At 28.1% G+C, this 24,133-nt stretch overlaps 5 protein-coding genes across 12 annotated transcripts in view; 4 read left to right on the top strand and 1 right to left on the bottom strand.

The window, feature by feature from the left end:
- The first annotated feature begins 1,846 nt into the window (after nucleotides 1-1,846).
- Nucleotides 1,847-4,758, top strand: LOC122631710 (glucosamine-6-phosphate isomerase). 2 transcript variants are annotated; one of them, XM_043817723.1, is made up of 6 exons: nucleotides 1,854-2,186; nucleotides 2,898-3,052; nucleotides 3,132-3,416; nucleotides 3,532-3,890; nucleotides 4,069-4,150; nucleotides 4,660-4,758. In XM_043817723.1, exons 2-5 carry the CDS (start codon nucleotides 2,929-2,931, stop codon nucleotides 4,144-4,146), a joined length of 846 nt encoding a protein of 281 aa, XP_043673658.1. In that variant the 5' UTR covers nucleotides 1,854-2,186; nucleotides 2,898-2,928; the 3' UTR covers nucleotides 4,147-4,150; nucleotides 4,660-4,758. The 2 variants fall into 2 exon arrangements, with proteins under 2 accessions (XP_043673668.1, XP_043673658.1); XM_043817733.1 differs by lacking the exon at nucleotides 4,069-4,150 and having other exon boundaries at nucleotides 1,847-2,186.
- A 505-nt stretch (nucleotides 4,759-5,263) lies between these two features.
- LOC122631700 lies at nucleotides 5,264-7,627 on the top strand. The gene is made up of 2 exons (XM_043817697.1): nucleotides 5,264-6,236; nucleotides 6,755-7,627. Exons 1-2 carry the CDS (start codon nucleotides 5,738-5,740, stop codon nucleotides 7,504-7,506), a joined length of 1,251 nt encoding a protein of 416 aa, XP_043673632.1. The 5' UTR covers nucleotides 5,264-5,737; the 3' UTR covers nucleotides 7,507-7,627.
- Nucleotides 7,628-7,771: 144 nt separating this feature from the next.
- Nucleotides 7,772-10,209, bottom strand: LOC122631658 (nucleolar GTP-binding protein 2). The gene has a single exon (XM_043817618.1). The coding sequence runs from the start codon at nucleotides 9,951-9,953 to the stop codon at nucleotides 7,779-7,781; it is 2,175 nt and encodes a 724-aa protein (XP_043673553.1). The 5' UTR covers nucleotides 9,954-10,209; the 3' UTR covers nucleotides 7,772-7,778.
- A 355-nt stretch (nucleotides 10,210-10,564) lies between these two features.
- On the top strand, nucleotides 10,565-19,947 carry LOC122631625 (UHRF1-binding protein 1-like). Of its 6 annotated transcripts, none has more exons than XM_043817606.1 (19): nucleotides 10,565-10,803; nucleotides 11,246-11,447; nucleotides 11,574-11,765; nucleotides 11,840-12,065; nucleotides 12,134-12,300; nucleotides 12,436-12,595; nucleotides 12,665-12,922; nucleotides 13,005-13,244; nucleotides 13,558-13,584; nucleotides 13,997-14,089; nucleotides 14,193-14,374; nucleotides 14,456-14,693; nucleotides 14,774-15,981; nucleotides 16,078-16,212; nucleotides 16,769-16,780; nucleotides 17,405-17,758; nucleotides 17,838-17,985; nucleotides 18,274-18,296; nucleotides 18,937-19,074. In XM_043817606.1, the coding sequence occupies exons 1-19, from the start codon at nucleotides 10,760-10,762 to the stop codon at nucleotides 18,937-18,939; spliced, it is 3,912 nt and encodes a 1,303-aa protein (XP_043673541.1). In that variant the 5' UTR covers nucleotides 10,565-10,759; the 3' UTR covers nucleotides 18,940-19,074. The 6 variants fall into 6 exon arrangements, with proteins under 6 accessions (XP_043673541.1, XP_043673506.1, XP_043673514.1 ...); XM_043817571.1 differs by lacking the exon at nucleotides 18,274-18,296 and adding an exon at nucleotides 19,521-19,947 and having other exon boundaries at nucleotides 10,566-10,803; nucleotides 18,937-19,347; XM_043817579.1 differs by lacking the exon at nucleotides 18,274-18,296 and having other exon boundaries at nucleotides 10,566-10,803; nucleotides 12,668-12,922; nucleotides 18,937-19,947.
- Nucleotides 19,948-22,900: 2,953 nt separating this feature from the next.
- Nucleotides 22,901-24,133, top strand: part of LOC122631665 — a 15,536-nt gene continuing 14,303 nt past the window's right edge. The window contains exons 1-2 of one of the 2 annotated variants that reach the window (XM_043817640.1): nucleotides 22,901-23,062; nucleotides 23,342-23,441. In XM_043817640.1, coding sequence (XP_043673575.1) covers nucleotides 23,382-23,441 — 60 coding nt within the window. In that variant the 5' untranslated portion in view covers nucleotides 22,901-23,062; nucleotides 23,342-23,381. The other variant, XM_043817632.1, reaches the window with a different exon arrangement.

Genomic DNA, 24,133 nt, shown 5'->3' with positions numbered 1-24,133 from the left:
CGGAATACTCGCGTAAGTATCTGTGAGTGCGGGAGGATTCAATTTTGGGTTCCGACGTTTGTCGCGAAGCACAACCGGTCGTGCTCAAGTGGTGATCGAAGCTTCCGATGTTGGATAGTTGAGCTATGCGTAAGTCGGTTCCCAAATGCGGAGACGCATGGGGCTGCAATTTTAGCGTTTGGAGGCTTGAATTCGTCGGGAGTGGAGGTCGCCCCGTTGTTTTGATTTTTTGATTAGTAGTAGTAGTAGTAAGAAATAGAGTCACCGTTAGTCCGCGGGTCTCCAGATGCAGCAACCTCCACGCGGTGGGACCTGGGTCGGAAGTACTTGTGATATGTCGGAATCTTGTAAACTGCAAGTATTACCGAGCAAATGGCTGCGTTTTTTAACATTTTTCCAAAATCCTTTCTCACTAATTCCAATTAAACATCGAAATACGTTCAGTTTACATTCTTTCTTACATCCTCCGTATATTCGTCAATAAATGTACAATCATTTCTATCTATTGAAACACGTACCTATGTAATAATTATTCGAGATTAATTATTATAGTTTCTCTCGGGTGGGTCCCTTGGGATGGGCCCTTGGGCGTGGGCTTCTGTGCGGGTCTTCTTTCAGTATCGCAAAATCGAGCTCGATTTTCGTACTCTGGTTTTGGTCGGGTGTAGCAATATTGTACATCTATCTTTTCTTTTCTATTTCATCGTTTTCACACGTCCATGTGTTTGATTATACTTTTCGGATATCCTTTTTTTCTTTTCTTCTGAATTCTATCTTCTATATTAAACATGCGCGCATGTTCCGGCTTTCTCTTCTGCTCTCCTCCTCTTCTTGGATTTTAATATATCGGCGAGGGTCCGATATATCGTTGAAAGGTTCGGTTCATAATCGATTGCTAGACGCGAATACGGGCAGGTTAGGAAGAACACTCGCACGTGTGTCGGCGGGCACAAGTGTGGTGTTCTCGGGCGCGATTAAAAGTCCTACGGTAATGGACTTCGTTTGATTGCTAAAACGAATAAATAACCGGTCGTGTGTCGGTTTATGTGCTACCAAGTAAAATGGTTTTGCTATCCGTAAGCGTGGACTGACCCTCCTCCAGTTAGCCGCCTGATTTCTTGCGTGGTGCATGGAACGTTGCGAACGCGAATTTAAAGTAGAGTCACCGCTATTCAAACACTCACGGGAGTGTTCGGGCGCGATTAAAAGTCCTACCGGGGACTTCGTTTTATAGAACGTTATTTGATCACGCCGGTTACGCGAATTTTAGAGTCCCCGTTAGCCCGTGGGTCTCCAAATGCGGCAACCTCCACGTGGTGAGACCTGGGTCGGTAATACTTGCGATCAAAATCGGATATGATTCAAGTATTATCGGGCGAATGGCTGCATGTTTGAATATATTTTCAAAATTTCTTTTATCTAATTCTAATTAAATATTGAAGTACTGATACTTTATATTGCTGATAGTACTTTCACAAATAAATAGATTCGATACAGTAAAATTTTACAGTATATAAATTTGCCACTAAGATCACAATCTTTTATTATTATTATTATTATTATTATTATTATAACAGTAATAATATATATTATGTAATATAATAATATAATAATTCGAATGATGATAAAGAAAATCGTAGAAAAAGAAATGCATATATATTTATATTATATATAAGAATATTTTATATTGTATAAATATTCACCAATTTTTTATTTTATATTTATTATCTTTTATACATTTATATCGTAAAATAAATGCGTATCGGCATTCTGTCATATCTATCATGTTAATGAAAAGTGTGAGTTTGTTACAGTCTACTAAATTTTAATCGATACAAAATCGATCGTTATATTGCATGCAAAAAGGGTATAAACAATATATTGATACGATAGACGCATGGTAAAGACAATGTTTCGCGCTTACGTTTGTAGTTCATATTTTGTCCATACCTGTCGCTGAAGTCACACAGGCTTCGAGCGAGAGGTGATGAACTGCCATAATGAAAAGTTCATATATACACATTTCGCATTACGATGCTCAACCAATCCTCTTATAATCTTTCACAAGTGTAGTAGTATTTTATTTTATCACGGCTGTCAGCTGATTAATAGTGTATCTTTTTAGTGATTTACGATTGGCAAACTGTAGAAAAGCGTAAAGTTAGTAGAAGGAACGTATAACGAAGGTTCGTATCAATTTTTATATTTTCAAACTAAATTTAACGCATTTTATAATTATTTATTTATAAATTTAACAATAAAATATTATTATCGGCAAACTATCGTCCTAATCGATATAATTTTTAAAAGATTATTAAAAGAGATGACCCCCAAGAGATTTTTTATATATGTAAAAATATATATAAAATAATAGATGTGTATAAATACATAAGATACGTATAAAATATGTACGTATCTTAATCTAAATTTAATATTATCGAATTATGTAGATATATAATATACTGTCCTTTTAAATTTGTTTAAATTGACAAGCTTAAAAAGTTATCTTTGTATGTGAACATCATTGTTTATCTTTTCTAAAAGTTGTTTGTTTCTTATATCCGAAATCTTATAAAAATATAGAATTTATCAAATTTAAGATGGAGCAATATGTTTTTTAATCTGACTGAGATAAGAAGTCATTGCCACATTGTTATCACTGACATGCCCATAAATTTACATTATATCATATTAAGTATATATTATTTGTCATTTTCTTTTTAATCATTTGTTTTGTATCCTATCTCTTTTAATATATAAAAAACAAATGATAATATATATATTTATATATGTTATTATTTAACTTATTATTACAATATATAAATAATACAACATAATATATATATATATATATAAAAGAATTATATTTTTATAATATCATCATTTATATCCTGCAGTGATCATCTATTCAACCAATAAAGAATTACAATGCGTTTAGTAATTTGTGATACAGTAGACTATGTATCTGAATGGTCCGCAAGATATGTTTTAAAAAGAATTAAAGATTTTGAACCAAATGAAAACAAATATTTTGTTCTTGGACTTCCTACAGGTAACTATTTTTTACTTTTTTATATATATTTATTTTTTTATTTGTAATTTTTCTTATTTATGTATACATACAAATATAGGTGGTACTCCTCTGGGGATGTATAAGAAATTAATAGAATATTATAAAGCTGGAAAAATTTCTTTTAAATATGTCAAGACATTTAATATGGATGAATATGTTGATTTACCAAGAGATCATCCGGAATCATATCATTATTATATGTATAATAATTTTTTTAAACATATAGACATTAATCCTGAAAATGTTCATATTCTTGATGGAAATGCACCTGATCTTGTAAAAGAATGCGATGATTTTGAAAAAAAAATTAAGGAAGCTGGTGGAATTGAACTTTTTATTGGAGGTATATTGCAAGGAATTGTGTAACTTATATTTTTTTGGATAAGTTTTTGCACAATATATGCAAACGTAATCGTAAAATAAATTTTTCTTAGAAAGTATAATATTATGATATATAGGTATTGGACCAGATGGCCATATAGCCTTTAATGAACCAGGTTCTTCATTAGCATCTCGTACTAGAGTTAAAACTTTAGCACAAGATACATTGGAGGCAAATGCTAGATTTTTTGGAAATGATATTTCCAAAGTTCCTAAACAAGCTTTAACCGTTGGTGTCGGTACTGTTATGGATTCAAAAGAAGTAATGATACTCATTACTGGATCTCATAAAGCATTTGCTTTGTATAAAGCAATAGAGGAAGGAGTTAATCATATGTGGACAGTGTCAGCATTTCAACAGCATCCACGTACATTAATTATTTGCGATGAAGATGCAACTTTGGAATTGCGTGTAAAAACAGTAAAATATTTTAAGGTATACGCATATATAGAAAGTTGTTTTTCAAAAGAACTTTGTAGTTTAGAATTATTTTTATGTCATATAAATGTTTTAATATTTCACTGCAATATTTCACACATTATTGTTGACTTTACTCTTTGCACCTCCATTTCATTATGTAACTAGTTTGGCATTCAATTTGTATGCTATCCAGGGTCTCAGTGCTGTACATCGTAAATTGATCGAAGAAGATGGACATACAATACCACGTCGTTCAATAAGTGACAGTTAAAATGGTAGTTATTCCCGTATTCTCTTCATATGCGAATTATTATTAATATATAATTTCCATGCAATATCCCTTGCTTGAACATCCATTATATAAAGTGGTTATTTGGTGTAAATTATTGATGATTTTAAACACAAAATGCTTCTTATTACTGTCTTTATTAATCATCGGAAATAACGTCTGCCAAACCTGTTGCTTATTCTAACTCAAAAATCTCGCTTACATGCTTCATAGTGATATCATTCAATCTACATACGATCATTAAAAATAATTGTTATATGCACAGAACTTCCAGCTTAATTCAGAAGAAAAAGAAGAAGAAGAAATGCGATTGTTTTAGGTTTCCTTGTATAATTTTATCTTATTTATTAAGTCTGTTCAACTTCATGTTAATGGAATCTTTCGCTTCATTTTACATCATAAAGGAGCTTATATCGAGGGAGCTGCTTTTCCTGGGACATCTTGGATATAATTAATCTATTGCTTTAACTCTTAATGGTACTTTTATTATTACAGAATTTATGGGATATCCATAGCAAGTTGATAGAAGAATCAAGCCATGGATTACGTTGATGCAATAGCCGATACCTGTGTAATGTAAAAGACTTCATGTGTGAAAAGGACTCGAAAAAATTGATCTGAAATTTCAGTTCAGACTGCCATGGTAAAATATTTTTGTGATAAACAATGCTGTATCATAACTGTTTACTTATGTATTCCTGTTTTATGTATATGTGTATATATGTATGTATGTGTGTATACACACACAATCACATAGATACATACATACACATACATTATATATACGTATATGTGCACACATCCATATATATACACACACACACATACATACATACATATATACATATGTACGTACGTACATATATACATACATATATATGTATAAGTAGAATTTCAAATTGTGCAAAAGTGCAATATTTTTATACTGTTAATACCCATTTTTCATAAAATAAATTTATCCTTTTAACACATTGTCAAATACATGTATTTATCGATCGTTAAAAAATTGTTGATCAAAAAGATGAATCATCAGAATCATGATATATATATATATATATATATATATATATATATATATATTTCTTTTTTTATTGTTATAAAAATTTGAGAAAGTAAAATATTTATTATTAGGGATTTGAAAAGGAAAGAATACAATTATCTTTATGTGTATTTCAAATTGAAGATAATACTTTCTCATTAATGAAATGATTACATCATTGTGAATATATTCTTCTACTTTACGATTGACGTAAAGTAGGACGGATGGGAGTATCAAACAGAGAAGTGGTTATATCGTTCGAGAAAAGTAGATAAAAGATTTAGTCGCATCCAAGAGATCATTTGCCTCGGATCGTTTGGCAGAGATCTGTATACGTGTAATTCCTTTTTATACGTAAAATATAATTTATCGTATTATAATATCGCGATAAAACTCAAGTGTAAGATTCATTGTAATTGAAATTCTTTATTCGATATATTCATTTTTATAAACGTCTTCCCGTTACATCGTTATATTAGTGTGAGTTAGTACAAAATTACGATCAAAACTTTTCCTTTTTATTACGTTATTTGAATGACCATGGAGACAAAACAAAAAGAACAAACTGAAATAAAAAAAATAGCTTTATACCAATTACAACCATTATTACGATCAACGTTAGGTAATAAATTGATCGTTGAAAATTATACGACTACATCATTTTTACCACCTGGTGAGAACTATGGTAGTACTATTTTAGCTATCGATGCTATAATCAGACAAGAAGAGAAATCCGAAAGAAAAAATCTTCATATGATTGCGAAAATGGCACCTCCAACCGAATTCCAAAGACGAGTATTCAATAGTCCTTTCACATTTCGAAAGGAAATATTTATGTATGAACGTTTACTACCATATTATAGGCTTATGGAAAAGGAATTTGGTGTTAATGAAAGTGAATTATTTGACGTTATACCCAAATATTATGGTTCCCGCTTATCTCTCGATCCACAACTAGATTTTGATGACAATGCTGTTATTTTATTAGAGAATCTTAAAACACGTGGTTATTACACTGGTAAAAGAGATATAGGTAAATATACAAAAATAGATTTCTATGAATTCAAAAATTAGATATATATCTATATATACGTATACATATGTGTGTATAAATATATATATGTATACATATATATTTCATAAATACATGTATATAAATATAAATCACGATCATTCTTTTATTACACGTTTGACATAAAATAGGAAAGAAAAAAAAGGAAAAAAAAAAAAAAAAAAAGAATAGATCTTCTGAAAAATCTTATTAGAGTAATAATTTTGTATGGAAAAACCGACAAATGAGAGAAAAATATACATGTAAAGATCAAGTTCAAAAAATGTTATCTTCATAAGAATGATCGCGATAATGATTGCTTATCATATAATTTATATCATTTTTATTACTTATCTTATCTCATAAGATAAATTTAAAAATGTTTTTTACTATCATGTATTATCTTTATTAAAAAAAAAAAAAAAAGGAAAAAAAAAACAAAAAACAATTAAAACAATTTTCTTCATTTATCTTTCTCTCTCTTTATCTGTAAAACGTAGGCGTCGACTTAGATCATTCTAAATTAGCCGTACGTGCATTGGCTAGATTTCATGCCCTTGGAATCGCAATGAAACATAATAAGCCTGATGAGTATGATATAATCAGAGAAGCTTCCAAATGTCCTGAACTTATAAAAGATGGATTTACAGAATTTTATATACCTATATTAAAACACCTCGAAGAAAATCCAGCAACGAGAATTCATTACGATAGATGTGCAGTAATATTAAAGGACGAATCATTTTTCGACGAATGGTTAGCTGAACCAGAAGGAGATTGGGCTACGATAATTCATAAAGATTTTTGGGTGAACAATATGATGTTTCATCGTGATCAAAATGGTCACGTGGATGATGTGAAATTCATCGATTTTCAAAATTACATGTATTCCAATCCGGTAGGCGAAATATTATTTTTTTTACATTCCAGTACAGACGATAACGTTCGGGCAAATAATCTCGAAGAACTCACAGATTTATATTATGAAATTTTTATTTCTGTATTATTAAAAATGAAGTGCGATATTAAACCTTTCAATCGTAAAAGTTTTAACGAGCAATTTCTATCGGTCGCCAAGATGGAATTTATACATTTATGTTTTATGTTAAAGATGCTTACAATCGATGTTGATAAAACCAATTTGAATAATTCTAACATGGAATCAGTAATGACAATGTATGAAGGTAACGAAATGTATACAAAAAGATTAGAAAGTTTAGTATTATATTTTGTCAAACGCAATTGGATTTAGCAGAAATTTTTCTATTTTTTCAAATGCTGGTCCATTTGATTTTAATCGTTCTCTTCTCAGGTTTTTTGTTTATTTTCCTTTGTGAAAATATTATTTTACAAAATGACATATTATAATTCATTCATTTATATATATATATATATATATATATATATGTATATATATATAAAGTATTATTTACAATTTTAATTAAAATATACCTGATATTTATATGAAAAGAGGTATTTGATATTATACTATAAATGTACAATAAATAAATGTAGTATTATTTTTTATTTTCTTTTTATTTTTGGAACCTTTCTGTTTCTATTTCTGTTCTTTACATTTGTAACTTCATAAAAGTTGCTTCCTACTTTCTTTCTCTTGTTAGCTCTTTCTATAGCTCTTCGTTGTTTACTTGTTAATTTTTTATTATTTTCATTATTTTGTTTTTCTTTTTTAGATGACACAGTGAATGTACCACTACTTGAAAATGCTTTTGAATTGATCATTTCACTATCACTGGAATCATAGTCATTTTCCATGACATCAAATACACTCTGCATTAGATTATCTTTTTCTATAGGTATTTTAATTTCATCCTCCGAATTACTTCCATTTCTTTCATTTTCAGAACAATTTCCATTTCTTTCATTTTTATCATCCTCGAGAATACGATTTGTTGTATTTAGTGTTTCATGATTTTCTTTATTAATATCTTCTTCAGGATCTATTTGTGACTCGTTTAATGTATCAGTTATGTCACTGATATTTGGCAGAGAAGATTCAACGTCCGTCTCATTATCGTTACAATTTAATTGTTCTAATTCGCTTTGACTATAGCAAATATCTTTTACATCATCACCAGAGTATGATAATCCTACTTTAATTTTCCTAAAATCTTGTAATACATTCAATTGTACTTTTGCTAGGTCTTTTGATGGTATACTTTGATCTTTTTGTTCATCTGTTTCAATGACAATGTTTTTATCATTTTCAATAGGTACATTTTCTACTTCTGTTGTTGCAGATTTAGGTAATGGCGCTTCAAAACCAGATGGTGCAACGTAAAATGGCAATCTACCACGTTGCCAATCATTAAGAACCATTCGTGCTGTTATTGTTATATCTGGTTCTCCTTTCTTCAAAAGTTTTCCACTTTTACGTGCTAATTTTTCCAAAAAATCTATGTGATCTGTCCACCCTTCAATCTTGTATGTTTTACATAAATATTTAGCCTTTACTCTTTCCAAAACCGAACTTACATAATCTTCAGGATTTTGAACGAGTTCAACTCTTACTACACCTTTTAAAACTTTTTCTGTATCGGTCTCCTTAGACGGATAAACAACACCTGGACAATCTATAAGATATATACGACGCATCAAAGTTATATATTGCCATACTTTTGTTTCCCCAGCTATTGGTGCTACTTTGCAGACCTTTTTGGATCTCAATGTATTTATAATAGAACTTTTCCCCGTATTTGGATATCCAATAAAACCTACACTAATTTGTTTTTTATCTATATGTAATTTTGCAAACTGACGCAATAAATTAATAAGAGAACCTTTGCCAAATGGATGAGTTAAAGATGCATGAAATGCTATTGTTGGATACTCTGAGCTTAGTATAGCAACCCATCTTTGCGTCACCCAATTTGGAACAAGATCTACTTTATTTAAAATAAACATTAAATGTTTATGAGGCTTTTCAGTTTTTAAATATTTTTCTACAGGAGGAGACCTAGTTCCCATAGGATCTCTGGCATCTAATACTTGTAGTACTACGTCAGAAGAATCAATAACTTTATATAATTCATTCCAAATTCTCTTGCTTTGTCCTGCTGCCATTATCCAATCTCTTTGCATATCTCGTATTCCTGTATCTTCGCGAATTAAATCGTAATCTTTAGAATCTTTCTCTTTATCGTATGTCTCTTCTTTCTCTTCTGCCAATTTTTGTAATTCATCATAAGTGGCAATAGCTAAATTCGGTCGTTTTCTTATCATTTTGGGACCGAATACGCTTTCGAAACTTTCTGTATCTAATAAATGTACTCTCGCGTTGGCAGCCTTCTGTTGAAGTAAAGTTACTGGTAATTGTGTAGGTTTCATTACTACTTTGTAAGGATCGCTCATAACTGCTCCTAACTCGCTTTGAAATTTCTGAAGTGCATTTTGAGATATTACTCTTGAATTGCCGAACCATCTTTGAGAAGGTTCAACGCGAGACATAGTTCCTGGTGCATGCCAACCTTGAAATGGTGCTGGACTAATAATCTTACCTACACGATTACGTTTAGGTCTTTGATTACGATACATTTGCAATCTTTTTATAGTTGCTTTTGTTCTAACTTTTGCTACACCTTTTAACCCTTCTGTTGGTCTTTCAGGGTTCATACTATGTCCAGAACGATTAAAACCTTCTTTCCGAGGAGGTCTGTTATCTGCTCGTGATTTTGCCATTTTAACGATTAAAATTATACCACTTTCACTTTAATATTAAATCTAAAAATATTTGAACAATTTTCGATCATTCGTTATGTGCTTCAAACACGCACGTGTATGTCGACCATATTTGAATATACCGCCCTCTAGTGTTCTATTTATATAACAAACTACTCTGATAAATTTTCATTGATAACAACAATGTAACAAAATATTTTTTTAATTGTTTCATTCATTATATAAGAACAATAGATATTCTTTAATGATCATTACACAAATTATCATGCGGAATATTAAAGCAGATATTTATCGTAGAAAAAACAAGACCAATATTAAAATCATGAAAATGACTTTACATATTAACCAATTACGTTGTTGTATTTGTTAAAATTTTGTAAACGAGTATTACTTTCAACGTGGCAATGACAGAGTATTTTTTTTGTATCGCTATGCTATATACAAAAAACTGAATAAATTTATCGAACACGTTTGCATTACAAACTACGTTGAGAAAAAGATTTATATATATATATATATATTTCTTCTAATTTATTATTAATAGATTCCATTAATATAATTTGCAAACGAATTATTCATTATTTATTTATAAAAAAAAAAAAAAGAAAGAAAAAAAGATTATAACGTGCATAACCGTGTTACTGTATGTTTTAAATTAATTTCCATGAGAGAAGTACGAATGTCTTGTAAGAGTCTATGGTCATGATAGTCATTGGCACGGAATTCTTTTATCTGTTCCTCCATGTGTCAAACTAACCATGTTTAGACGTATTAATCGTCATAAATATTAAGTAGAAATCTGAAAAATGGTGTCGATTATTAAAAATCAATTACTTAAACACTTATCAAGGTATTGAGAATATTATGATATTTTATTTCCTTGTAGTATTCTTTAGTATGATGTCAGATAAAATCGTTCCACCCTTGATCTATGATAAAAAAACATTATGTAAAAGTTTTTTTTCCAATCAAGAAAAGAAAAGATCAATGCAAATTTATGTATTTATTGATGATCATACTTTTTGGTCACTAATGGAATATTATTTTCCATAAAATCATCTTGATATAAAAATATAAATTTGATTATTTTTCATAAATAATTTTTGACTCATTTGATGTAAGCGATGGATGTGATCATTAAAATTTTGTAAAAATATTTTGAATGTAAATAATTTACGATCCTATAATAGAATATGACGAAACAAATCATTATTTCTATTGTTTATTCTATTAAGATTAAGACTGTCAGATTTGACCTATTTGTAATAACTATTTTTATCGTTTTTTTACAGATTTACTAAGAATCTATCGGCTGATAAAATAAATTTTAGTACGTTTAAGGGAGAAGGAGAGTTAACCAACTTAGAATTAGACGAAATTGTTCTTACAGATTTGTTAGAACTTCCTTCATGGTTAAGATTAACAAATGCTTGGTGCAATCAAGTTTCTTTTCGTATACAATGGACCAAGTTAAAGAGTGTTCCTATTTTGTTGGTAATATTATTATTTTAAAAATATTTATATATACAAATTATTATTATTATTATTATTATTATTATTATTATATGAATGATTTGATAAAGAATTTACTTGCTAAAATTTTATTATAATTGTTTATAGAAATTGGATGAAGTTCATATCGAAGTAGAAACATGTGAAGACTTAAGAAATATGTCTTCCAATCAAGGCCTGTCGTCTTATGCAGGCCCAGCAAAATATTCTCTTATTCATAAAGTGATCGATGGCATTACGGTTACTGTTAATAAAGTATCAGTTACTTTTAAAAGTCCTGCTTTTATTGCATCTGTAGAGGTAACTATATATATATATTTTTTTATTTACACATATAATAATTATGGAATATAATGATTTCGATTAAAATTTAGATGAATCGCATTGTCGTTGAATCTAAATCAGCTGCATGGCAACGTTGTGACTTAAGAACAACAAGACTAAAAGATCCAGATCGTGGCCAATTATTGATTTTTAAGGAATTAGTATGGCAGACTGTAAGAATAGAAGCTCAAAGTACTAAGGATACAAATCTGACACCTCTTCGTTTACTTACTAACCAAGCACGATGTTTAATTACTATAAAGAAAAGAATATCAGGTGAAATACATTGTTGCATTTTATTATAATTTTATAACAATGACTAAATATTTATTATTTTTCATTAGATTGCTTTATTATGGGTTCAAGACTGATACTCATATTAGATGATCTCTTGTGGGTCTTGACAGACTCTCAATTAAAAGCAGCATTACATTTCATAGATTCTTTAGGAGGTCTCATAGAGAAAGCAACTATACTAGAACGAAAAACAAAAGCAGCTAGAAAGTTAGAGGTATGTTTCATAACTATTTTCTATTGTTATATCTTTTTTTTTCTAATCTCTTCTAATTACTTTGCATGACATTTATTTTAAGGCATTCTATATAATGAATCTAAAGAGTTATTTACGCTTCTTTCGTATTTCAAGGTTTTACCAGAATATCAAGCACAAATCTCTCAACAAAGTAGAACAAAAAATCAGTTCAATACACCAATATCAAAATTATTTTCAAAACATGATGTTGTAGAAACGTCTTATCACTTTTGGTCTCAGAGAATTGATCTACATTTGTGTGATGATGTTGGTGGTGAGTTAATAATTATATTATTAAAAAGTAATTATTATTGGTAATATAATAATATCGCTTTTACAATAGCAGGTAGATCATTACATCCTGATTTGAAGGATGGTGGTGCTCTGCAAATATCTTTAGTCAAATTCTATATTGATTACTATCCGTATCATTTGGCAATGGCTGATAGAAAAGATTGGATTAAATATAGAGAAAATGTTATACCTCATATTCAATGGTTACAACAATCATTGAGTTCTTTCAGAAGTCAATTTATGGATCTGATTGATTCTGGCAGAACGCAACATTCTCCATTAACAAGAAGTCAAGGAAATGTTACAGGTTTGAATATAAAAATACAGAAAAATCTGTAAAAAAATGTAATGTATTCGTAATTGTAATATTTTTTTTCTCAAATGCGTAGGCAGTGCTACAAAAGGTTCTGGAGAAAGCATAGAAAAAAATAGTCAATCACAGAGTGCGAATGTAGGATCTCAAGATCAGAAAAAGTTTCAATATTCTAGCGGAAATCCAGTAAAAAATTATGTTCTCGAGCAGCTTGCAAAATTAATGACAACTTGTATAGTTATTAGAATTGATGATTTTACATTATTCAAAGTAACAACCGCATCACGTAAGCCTATACCAAAGGAATTTATTACAGGTATTTCATAACGATTTTTTGCTCTTTTTCTTTTCCTTTTGTTTTTCTTATTTTTTTTATTTTTTTTTTATTTTTTTTTTTTTAATTTTTTTTCCTCATTTCTTGTTTATGTTCAAGACATTTTTATCTTTTTTTTTTTTTTTTAATGTAGGATAAATTAATATCAATTATTAGGTTACTATATTCTATTAAAATACGAGAGAAAAAAATTTTTATTGCTATAATACAGTTTATACTTAACTATGCTCTATGAGAATTTTAGTTTTTAATTTCGAAAGTACATTATTAATTATTTTATTTGGTAATTGTATAGCTCAAACGAGGAAGAAACGTCCATCAGGTATAATACCGAGTAAATGTTGTGTGCTTGTTTTTATGTAACATCTGAGTGTTACTCAGAATGTAGTTTATTGAGAAATTTATTTGCTTTTATAATTCAAAAAATATACATATTGACATAGTCTACAATTTTATACAATAACAATACATTAAACAATACATTAATATATACAATCATAAATGAATTATATTTATTTTATTACGTTCTTTCTAGTTACTATATTAGAGGAGCTTCGTTTCATTAATAATTTATGCATATAAGTAACATTGAGCAATGATATACATACACGTCTTTTTATAAATTTTATCTTAGAGAAAATATATTTTTACTTGGGATTATTCAGCATGTGTAGCATGTTAATAACAAATAAATATTATAAACATTTTCTACTTAAATCGATATTTTTGTTTAGGAGATCGAGACAGATTTTGTTTTCCTGAAGATTTAACTATTCTTCATGCAGAATTCACTTACTATTATTATCCTGGAGATATAACTTTTCCATGTAAGAACATGTAAATTTATAAAAACATTTTTTTTTTAATTTTTATTAACATTATTAAAAATATTATCAAATGAAAAAACAAAATATATTCCATTTGTTATAGTGCCACCACCAAAGTTTTATGTACAAGTACATCCAATTCAAGTAAATTTTGATGTATGTTCCTGCCTTTGGTTTAATTCTTTTCTATTAAATCTGCACCATTCGCTTATGAAAAAGAATGAGACATCAAGTTTAAAAAATATTATGTATTTTGATGTAAAGATAGAAGCTATTCTTCCAAGGGTAAGTCCTTTATATGCATATATATTAATATTTCTTTGAATGATTTTAATTCTAATATTTTGCTTTAATAATTACTTTCAGATAGTTTTTGAAAATCAGCAGGATTATCCAAATCAAAAAGATAGACCTAAATCCTTGCACATTCAGACTTCTAGGGCATTAATTACTAATGTTCGATCGGTGGAAAGATCTTCAAGAGCTGACTTAGCACAATGTTTAAACACGTTTCAAATGGGCCAAATGTTTTTTGGAGCTGAATTCCCAAGCAAAGAGAATGATTTTCATGTCGTAACCGATAAATTTTTAGCACATTGCGCAGGTAATTTTTTCTAAATATTTTTTTTTTCACATTACGTAGATGTTAATTCGCTAACACATTTTTGTTTCTTATATTTGTAGGTACAGATAATATCAGATGTGCACCACCAACATTTACCAGTAATTCAGTGAACGAATTAATACGACAATTACATCGTGAATTTTTATGGACAGAAGCGAAAGATGTTTGGTGTTGCAATTTAGAACCTGTTTGGGGTGACTTTTTTGGTGCTAGAGCAGTAGGACAGAATCGTCCGGTACCATTCTTCGATGCGTTTCCTTTAACTTTTTGGTGTCATATGAATTTAGAATCAGTAACTGCAGAAACCGCTTCTACTGCAGATATTCATGGACTCGCATATATAAGCAATTTAGTTAGCGTACAAATAAATCATTATCAATATCTTTTTTTATTAAGATTGTCAGAAGTTCTGTCCGAATTGACTACATATTTAGCTATCGATTCTAATAAGATATTGAACGTTGAATCTGGTGGTTCATTAATTATTGGTGCGTTAATACCACAAATAGAGATAACTTTTGTAATGCCTTCGCATACTCCTGGAAAAGAAAATTCTGGTGGAGATTTGGAATCTGTTGTACCTGATTCATCTAGTATAGCTGATGATTTTGCTGGATCATCCGCTGCTTGGCACAGTGCTACACAAAATGCAAAAGTTGACTTCAGCATAAAGAGGATGAACACAAGTAACGACGTTGAAACGCCACAAAGTGAAGTATCATCGATGTCTATGGATTTTATTCATTCTGCCACGATAGAGCAACCAGTTGTTACGTTTAAGCAGAATGGCAGTTCGGAAAAACGCGAACGTGAACGTGAACGTGATGTACATACGAGTATCGCTCATGAAAAACAACATACGATAACAGAAGAAGAGGGTTTATCGTTAAAACAAGGAGATGCCATACAAAAACATAATAAACCAGACTTGATACCAAATACACCTTTTATTCCAAATAACTTTAATGTTGGTTTATCTTCTATGAGAAAAGGATTTAGTAATTTAATGACATCCATTGATTCTGCTTTGAAAGCATCTCCTGAAGATGGTAGTAGTGATACTGTATCTATGAGAAGCGATATAAGCTCGGATAGCGAAAATTATGCATTAATTAATCTTCAAGATCAAGACAAATTAGAAGGAATATTTGCAATTGATAATACCATTAGAATAACTGCTGTGGAAGAAGCCAGTGAAGTAGTAGAGGAAACGCCAGACACGCAAAGTGAAAAATCTGTTGACAGTGTTTGCAAAAGAAAAGATATAGTAAGTATTTCTATTTCGTTTTATTTATCACGTGTATCATCAACGTTATTGTTTATTATATCATTCAATATATATATATTTTTTTTTTATTTATAGATATCTGTTACCACGTTTAAACTATCCAAAGTTGAATTTATTCAACAATCTTCTGGCTATTCTTCGGCTATAAAAGTTCAAGTATCAAATATAAAAAATGATGAGTGTCCATCTATTCCATGGGACGAATTTCAGGTAAGGTATACATATCATTTTTATTAAAATAATATACGCATTTCTCTCTGAATATGCACAAGAATGTTCGTTTTTAATTGAGTGGGTATAAGCAAGTACATAATTTTTACATTTTCTCTAGTCAAAGCTTCAACACTTTTTTCAATTTGTACAAACAAGTTCTTGGGATGATCTTTCTTTTTTTTTATATGTTTTAATTTTTAATAATTTTTTTTTTTTTTTTCTTTCTAAATCAATGATTATTTATTTTCTATAGCAAATCTAAGAAATACAATTGACATTTGTTATACTTCGAATATTTTATCATTGATAAGAATTACATAAGATAACTAATAACTATATAAATTACAATAATGAGAAACAATGCATTTGTGTAGATTTCATATGCAATGTTTAGTTACTATTTGTGCTATACACACTATTATGTCTTATATTATATACTCATATGTATTTAAATACATATTGACATAAATTTTGTCTTTTAACTTTTTTGCATGCATCTCTCCTTCGCGTCTCTCCTTCTCTTGTGAATGTTTTTATGTGGCACTTGTGGCAGGTCAAGAGAAAGGTATTGGCAGAATATTCTCATACATACTTTAAATATTTACAAATGCATGTAAATCTTAATAAGTACATTTTTAATTTTTTTTTTTTTTTTGCATTTTTAATTTCTAAATCAATTTATAAAGTGCAATATACAAACTGAAAATATATACAAATTTTGTCAGATATCGAATTAATTAACAAAAATGTGTGGATGTTTGATTTGCTTGTGTACCAAATATGAATGTAGCTCATATAAAATATCTAATTTCAACCGGTGTATATGGATAACAAATTTTCAAGTAAAAAATACTGCCTCTATTATATAATTAATTATTTATATAGCTTTATCTTTGATTAACAGCACGTATATCTTTTATATAGTTTTATTTAAGCTTTACAAAATTACATTTCATTCTCTCAGCTATATGTTTTAATGCTACAATAATATGATTGTGCTGATAAATGTAGGCTTATGTGTCACTATGTTTGAAGAGATGTGTTTATTTGAACTCTTCAAATTATTAATTGATTTATTTTATGAAAATGTAGTAAATTTGTTATTAGGATCACATGAGAAATTAAAATTAGCATTTAAAAAAAGTTATACCCATTGGACTAATCTAATTCATTATATTTTATTTGTTAGACCAAATTCAGCTCTCGGTCAAGAGGTTGGGTCGAACTACCATCAGACTCGGAATGTAGAACGTGCATCAAATTACGTTTAGATCACGATTTAAAAAATAAAGAAGATTTATTGAAATTATTCCAAGCTAGTCGGAGCAAGAAAACTACTAATAAATCATTGGAAGAGAGTAAAATAATCAAAGGGCCAACTGATAGTATTAATTTATTGGACAAGCAGGGCATCATGGATTTATTTGAAGATAAATTGGAAATTAATGTAACTGATGTAGCTATGACACTATCCATGAGCTCTGTTACAGGTTTAGCAGATTTAGCAGAAGACGAAATTATACCCAAACCTATCCCAATGCAGGTAATTTAATAAGTTTTATTAAATATGTTTCTATAATATTTATAAAGTAATTATATAAATTACTATATTCATTTTTTAGGTGTATCTCGAAAGAATATATCTTCATTTGAATGAAGATCGGCCTCCAAACAATATAACATCACCAGGTCCAATTCCCATACAATTGAATATATCAAAACTTAGAATAGCAAGGGATATAAGTGGTGCCTTTACTATTGAACCAGTTGGTAAGTTTACAGAACAGAAAATAATGCGTAGATTAAGTTTTTACTGCCACTTGCAATCTACTGCATTTTATTTTTATGTTGTTCTAATATTGATATTATTTCATATTTAGTTCATCATTCATCATGAGTATAATAAAATGTATATATCACAGTGAAGTTTGTAATTAAATAATATATGCTTACTTATATATAATATATTATTTTTATGTAGGTTTATATGTATATTACATGCAAGTGGCAGAATTTTGTTTTCAAAAAATTGATATTATATATTGCGTAATTGTCCAGTGCACTCAGAAGGCCTTTCGAATGTGAGCATTGGTATAACACAATTAGAAAATTAGCCTTAGATTTTGTTGCTTATTTCAGCACAGCTTAAGCTAGTTGTATATATATATATATATATATAAACATAAATATAAATATATATATATATATTCATAATATATAAATATAAATAAATATATATATGTATCATGGATATATATTAATAGATTTGCACTCTTAGTAAGCATGTTTAAAAAAAAATATTTATTAATATTTATTCTAAAAGTAACTTTATGGAAATTTCTTTGAAATATTTTTATGAAATAAATATAAATAATAGATAAGATCATATGAAAATAATAATTTTTCTTTTTATATTTTTCTCTTTTATTTAATACATAATTTTTAATACATTTTCACAACATACAAGCATGGACAAACATTAAATAAAATAAGCTTGTGATAGTATTTTACATAATTTTTTAAATATATTTTAGTTATTCAGCTAGCATGATAGAGTCAGCTAGACAATAATTATATTTGAAGATTGTCAAAAGTAATTTATTTTTTTACTTCATGATAATATAACACATGATATCTATCTGTAAGAAAGTTTTTTTTCTACACATTATTTTTGATAATAAAAAATAAATATATTAAAAATAACATTTCTCCTTTTTACAGTAACTATATTGGATAAAAATAATTCTGATAAATTGAATCCAAACGGTAACCAGCAAATTTCTAAAAACGAAGAACGTGAAGTAGAATTGACTTCTCTAAGACAAACCAGTAAACAACTGAAATCTGATAACGAAGAGCTCAAACGACGTCTTGGTACTTTAGAAAGACTTTCAGAAGAAAATACAAAATTATTACGTATAAAGGAAGAATCAGATAAGATTAAAACTCGTTATAATTCTGCACAAGAAAATATTGCAGTTCTTGTTAAAGAAAAAAAAGCATTACTAGAAACAATAACTGAGCTTCAAAATCAAATCATGGGTAATGGACCAGGAGGTAGTAATAGAACCTCATGGTCTATCAAGAGATAGCATACTGGCTGTTTTAATTGTTCTAAATGTTGCAGTTCTGGTAAATCATGAATTTTATTATTATTCAGGATATATATATCTTTATTTTATAAATGAAAAATGCGTATAATGATTTTCAAAATAGTCTGTAGAACTTTGTTATATATATTATATTTTCTTATTTTATATATATATATGAAAAAAAAAGGAGTATATGAACTTTTATATTTTTAGTTCTTCAAAAGGCTATAATCTTGTATTGATTACAATCAGAGCCATAAACAGGTATGTACTTTGGTACAGACAATGATGATAGGAATGTTTCTTCCAGAGTGTGGCTTTACTTGTAACTGTAATTATTGTAATTGTACTATATTTATCTGCCATATAAAGCTAAGAACTGCCGTTCAATTTAATGCAAAATGACAAAATGAGGCAGTAAGTATATATATCTAAATATACGAAATAACATTTGCTTTTATACAAAACAAAAAGTGATCGTAATAATTAATGTCTGTTTGGCATTTTTATTAATGAAAACGTAAAGACATATATATATATATATATATATATATATATATACATTTAATGTGAATATATGTTATGTTTATAGGTAGAAAATACATTTGATAATAAAATTATTATTTTGAAGGAATTGTAATTAAGAAATATTGTAAGGTTTATTGAGTGATTATATCCTATTAATTTTTATTTAACTGAATAGAAAATATTTGTTTTTGTATTAAATATTTTTTGTTAAAGATTTACCCGTTCATTTTATATAATAATATAATAAATTAACATTTTATATAGTGCAATAGTTGGTATAGATAAAATCTCACTTGAATCTATAAATGTACAATATGAATTGATATAAATATTGTATTTTATTTAGATTAGAAATTTTTTTCATAATATAAACATTAACAAGCATCAAGCAATGAAAACTAAAAATAATATCTTCATATGATAATTCCAGATGCCCAAAAGACTGTCTAATATTTACAAAATTTTCTAAATATTACTTCTTATTCTATTATTAAAAATATTAGATGAATATATATAAGTTATATATCTAAGGTTTATAATGTCCAATTAAAAATATTGCTTTTTAGTGTTTCGTAGATGTATTATATGCGTATCTATAATACAGTAGTAGACTATGTTCAACAATAGAAACTTTAATATATGTATATGCATACATTTTGGGACTTGTTATTTTTCAATTTGTTTTTACACAAGTTTTAAAATGGATTGCTGGTCGATCCTTGAGAAAAAAAGTAGTAATATATTTTTCTAGCAAAGCAGTAACGAGCAAAATAGTTGAAAAACATCTTATTTCACCTATAAATAAATTTTTCTTTATTTGTCCTTAAAATAGTACATACATCTATATTATGTATATGCATAAAATACAGAAAAAAAATATGTTTTGAAGATGCTTTCTTATTCTTAAATTATATATGTATATATGTGTGTGTGTATGTATATGTGTGTGTGTGTATATATATATATATATAAAACACACACATATCATATATATATTTCAAAGTACATATCAGGTATTATATAGAGGTTTACTTATTTAAAATATTTAACATGTTCAATAAATTGAAATTACGAATATTTGATGTAATCTGCAAGATAAATGTTGTAACCATGAAAAAAAAAGGAAACATTCTAATTTGATTTTTGAAACCAATTGCAAATAATATTATGAATAATCGTATATATTTTATTAAAAAAAAAGAGATGTAAATGTACTTTTGAATTTAATTTTATGATTTGGGTTGGACTATGTAGTTATGTTAGCATAGGAAACAAATAATTAGAAGTGTGTATATATCTATGCTCAATATTGCATATTACATAAATATATACACTTAGGATCCTTCTACTATTTTGACTTATATTGTAATGTATGTATATGTATGATAACATAAGATATTTGGAGAGTGATACAGTGATTTATATAATAATTTGTATACATATGAAGATTAATCTATAATATAGACTATTGTGAGTGTGAAATGAAATCAGTGTTTGGGAATGCTTGGTAAAACTTATTTTATATATGTAATCGCAATATTCCGCAATAGCTGTTTTCCTTTCGTTACATGGTATATTCAATGTGATGTAATTATACCTATATAATTTCATTAATATTCTTAACAAATTATTTGTGATAAGTTTGTAAAACTAATGACTTGTTCTGTACGGTTTTACAATGAATTTAGATCAATATTCAAGTACTTCAATAATTCTGAGCATTCAGTCTGCGCAATATATCATTTCGATATAATATTTTTTGTTGTAGTAAGAGGTCTAACAGTTTTTAAAGTTTACTAATGTACGTATAATGGTAGTTAGAACGTATAGTTTTAATTTTATATTTTTTATTTTGAGGATTATTGTATTTATATTTTATGTATCTCCGTTACTCACTTCGAATAGCATGATAATCAGAATGATTTTATTGTCCATTTTTAAATAATGACGAGAAATTGAGGGAGATGATGCTGTTTTTAAGTATACATTAAACTGATTATATCGATGAAGCAAACTTAAATTACTTTGTAATAGTTGTTTAGAACATCCAATGTGTTTGGATATTGTACAGTCATTAACCTGTTTTATGCTATAGAAATTGAATTAGAAAGGTTGTCTATTAGTGAACGATTGTTTATTGTTTATAGTTTCCTCAAAGCCATAGTAAAATAGCTATTAATAATAACAATAATAATATTAATATTAACAACAATAATAATAATAATACTAATAATAATAATAATAATAATAATAATAATAATAATATATACATATATGTGTGCAAATACTGAATACACATCGTATATCTTGAAAAAAAGTACGTTTCGTAAATTGATATCTTGCAATAATTAAAAATATATTAATGCGAGATAATGTCAAGATATCTACAGCCATAATTTACGAAATGTATCTGTTTTACACATTTGCGAAACTATAATTGACTTACATAATTTCAATGAAAATATTAATCAAATTCCAAGAGTATATTATGTGGTATCAATTCATGCGCCGATACGGAAATATATGGCTTGGTTTAGATTGCTACTGCTATTATATTATTATTATATTATTACTTTTATGTTATTGTTTTTTTATAGTATAAAAAGTGGGATTATCTTTTCATAGAAAGAAATAAGTACATTATCAGTCCTAAAATAGTATGTGTAAGATAATATATTTACTTAACGTTCAAAGTGATTTGTGTTGGTTTGTGTCAAATACTTTTTATAGAGCTTTCATATTCACACTGCTTTTGTTATATTTACATATTTCAATGCACTTAATATTACTTGGTTATTGTGATATATTTAAGAAAGGAACATTTTTAAAACGACGATAATGTAAAGTTGTTTGAACTTTTAAAGGCATAATAAAGAGAATAAAAAGAATAAAAAAAAAAAAACAAAAAAAAAACAAAAACAAAATACATTTTTCTTTTAAAAATATATTTTATAATCTGTTTAATTTATTTAAACAATGTAATATATTGTTATTTGTTGCAAATGTAATTATTTTATGGAAGTTCTCATGAAAATAATTTTGATTTACCCGCCAAAAACAATCGCGCGCGTTCGATCAAGTTCGGAACTATTCGGTACGCGCATCCATCAGCGCCCAGGCGACAGAGTCGTACGGTCGAAATTGACTACCCGAATCGGTGTGAGTGATTTGTGTGTCGGTTACAGCAAGGAGGCAAAAAAGGACTCACGAGGAGTATCATAAGCAACGTAAGTAACAGAATAGCTTTGTAAACAGTTAGAAAAAAGATAAATATAACTATGAAAAACATCGACAACTTTCGAAACTGTGAAATTCAAATATAACCCCAGTAAGATTACAACTGCTGTGTGCCGAGCACGAAAGTACAAGAGACTGAGAATCATGTTTCGTACTAAATGGTAACATTTCTCTATGTGATATTTTTTATATCTCATCTTTCATTGCACCCTTTCGTTATTCGAGAACGGACAGAAGTTATAACGATTTGACTTTGATTTGTTTTCTAGCAAAGAACACGATCACTCATCGTTTTATCGGTTCTTGCAAATGGAGCACAGTCACAAGAACACCGATTGCTACTTTTTCTATTATTCTACATGCAAAAAGGTAAGCCCATTTTTGTTTCCTCCGAGCTAATGCTTATCGTATTCTACAGTACTATGGTTATAACAGTGCTTTTCATATTTTTCTCCCATATTGCTTAACTTTCGTAAACGTCGCAAGGTTAGGTCGGCCATGTTGAAGCCATATTGTGCGATACTTCCCTTTTCGCAAAATTTGTGTTCTTATATTTTTTTTTTATTTATCGTCCACGAGAACAAAGCATACTGTTTTTTACTGATCTATTGTAAGATTAATAATCAAAATGTCTCGTCGAACATGCTCGATTACGATCGTTGTACTGTACTTATTTCATGAATTATAAAGTAAATTTAATGAAGAACAATTTTACTGTTTAATTAAGAGTAGGTGAAATATAATGATGATAATATCACTATTGATTTTTACGATATTTCAGATATTAAATAATTAACAATACTTTTTGTTAATGTAATATCATCGTAAAATATTCGTAAACTCTACATTTTACGATGATATAAAAAATCAATTGTCATGCAACCAAAAATAATAGTCGTGTTACCGTTTTGCTTCCAGTATATAATCTTTGAGTACTGTAAGCGTTTAATAAATGCGTATACATATATGTATATATGTATGTATATACGTATACACGTATATTAGAACTACATATATATATGTGCATATACATATATACATATACATATATGTGCATATTA

Source organism: Vespula pensylvanica, chromosome 1, assembly GCF_014466175.1.
Source record: "Vespula pensylvanica isolate Volc-1 chromosome 1, ASM1446617v1, whole genome shotgun sequence".
Lineage (NCBI taxonomy): Eukaryota > Metazoa > Arthropoda > Insecta > Hymenoptera > Vespidae > Vespula > Vespula pensylvanica.
Note: the sequence above shows the minus strand (reverse complement) of the source record. Positions and strands in the feature narration are given on the sequence as shown.

Excerpts from the sequence above, each read along its gene's own strand:
- LOC122631710 (XM_043817723.1), top strand. The coding sequence starts at position 2,929 with ATGCGTTTAGTAATTTGTGATACAGTAGACTATGTATCTGAATGGTCC. Across the intron at positions 3,053-3,131 it reads TGTTCTTGGACTTCCTACAG|GTGGTACTCCTCTGGGGATG; the intron begins GTAACTATTTTT and ends ATACAAATATAG. Across the intron at positions 3,891-4,068 it reads AAACAGTAAAATATTTTAAG|GGTCTCAGTGCTGTACATCG; the intron begins GTATACGCATAT and ends TATGCTATCCAG.
- LOC122631700 (XM_043817697.1), top strand. The coding sequence starts at position 5,738 with ATGACCATGGAGACAAAACAAAAAGAACAAACTGAAATAAAAAAAATA. Across the intron at positions 6,237-6,754 it reads CACTGGTAAAAGAGATATAG|GCGTCGACTTAGATCATTCT; the intron begins GTAAATATACAA and ends TGTAAAACGTAG.
- LOC122631658 (XM_043817618.1), bottom strand. The coding sequence starts at position 9,953 with ATGGCAAAATCACGAGCAGATAACAGACCTCCTCGGAAAGAAGGTTTT.
- LOC122631625 (XM_043817571.1), top strand. The coding sequence starts at position 10,760 with ATGGTGTCGATTATTAAAAATCAATTACTTAAACACTTATCAAG. Across the intron at positions 13,245-13,557 it reads ACCAAAGGAATTTATTACAG|CTCAAACGAGGAAGAAACGT; the intron begins GTATTTCATAAC and ends GTAATTGTATAG. Across the intron at positions 15,982-16,077 it reads TTTGCAAAAGAAAAGATATA|ATATCTGTTACCACGTTTAA; the intron begins GTAAGTATTTCT and ends TTTTATTTATAG.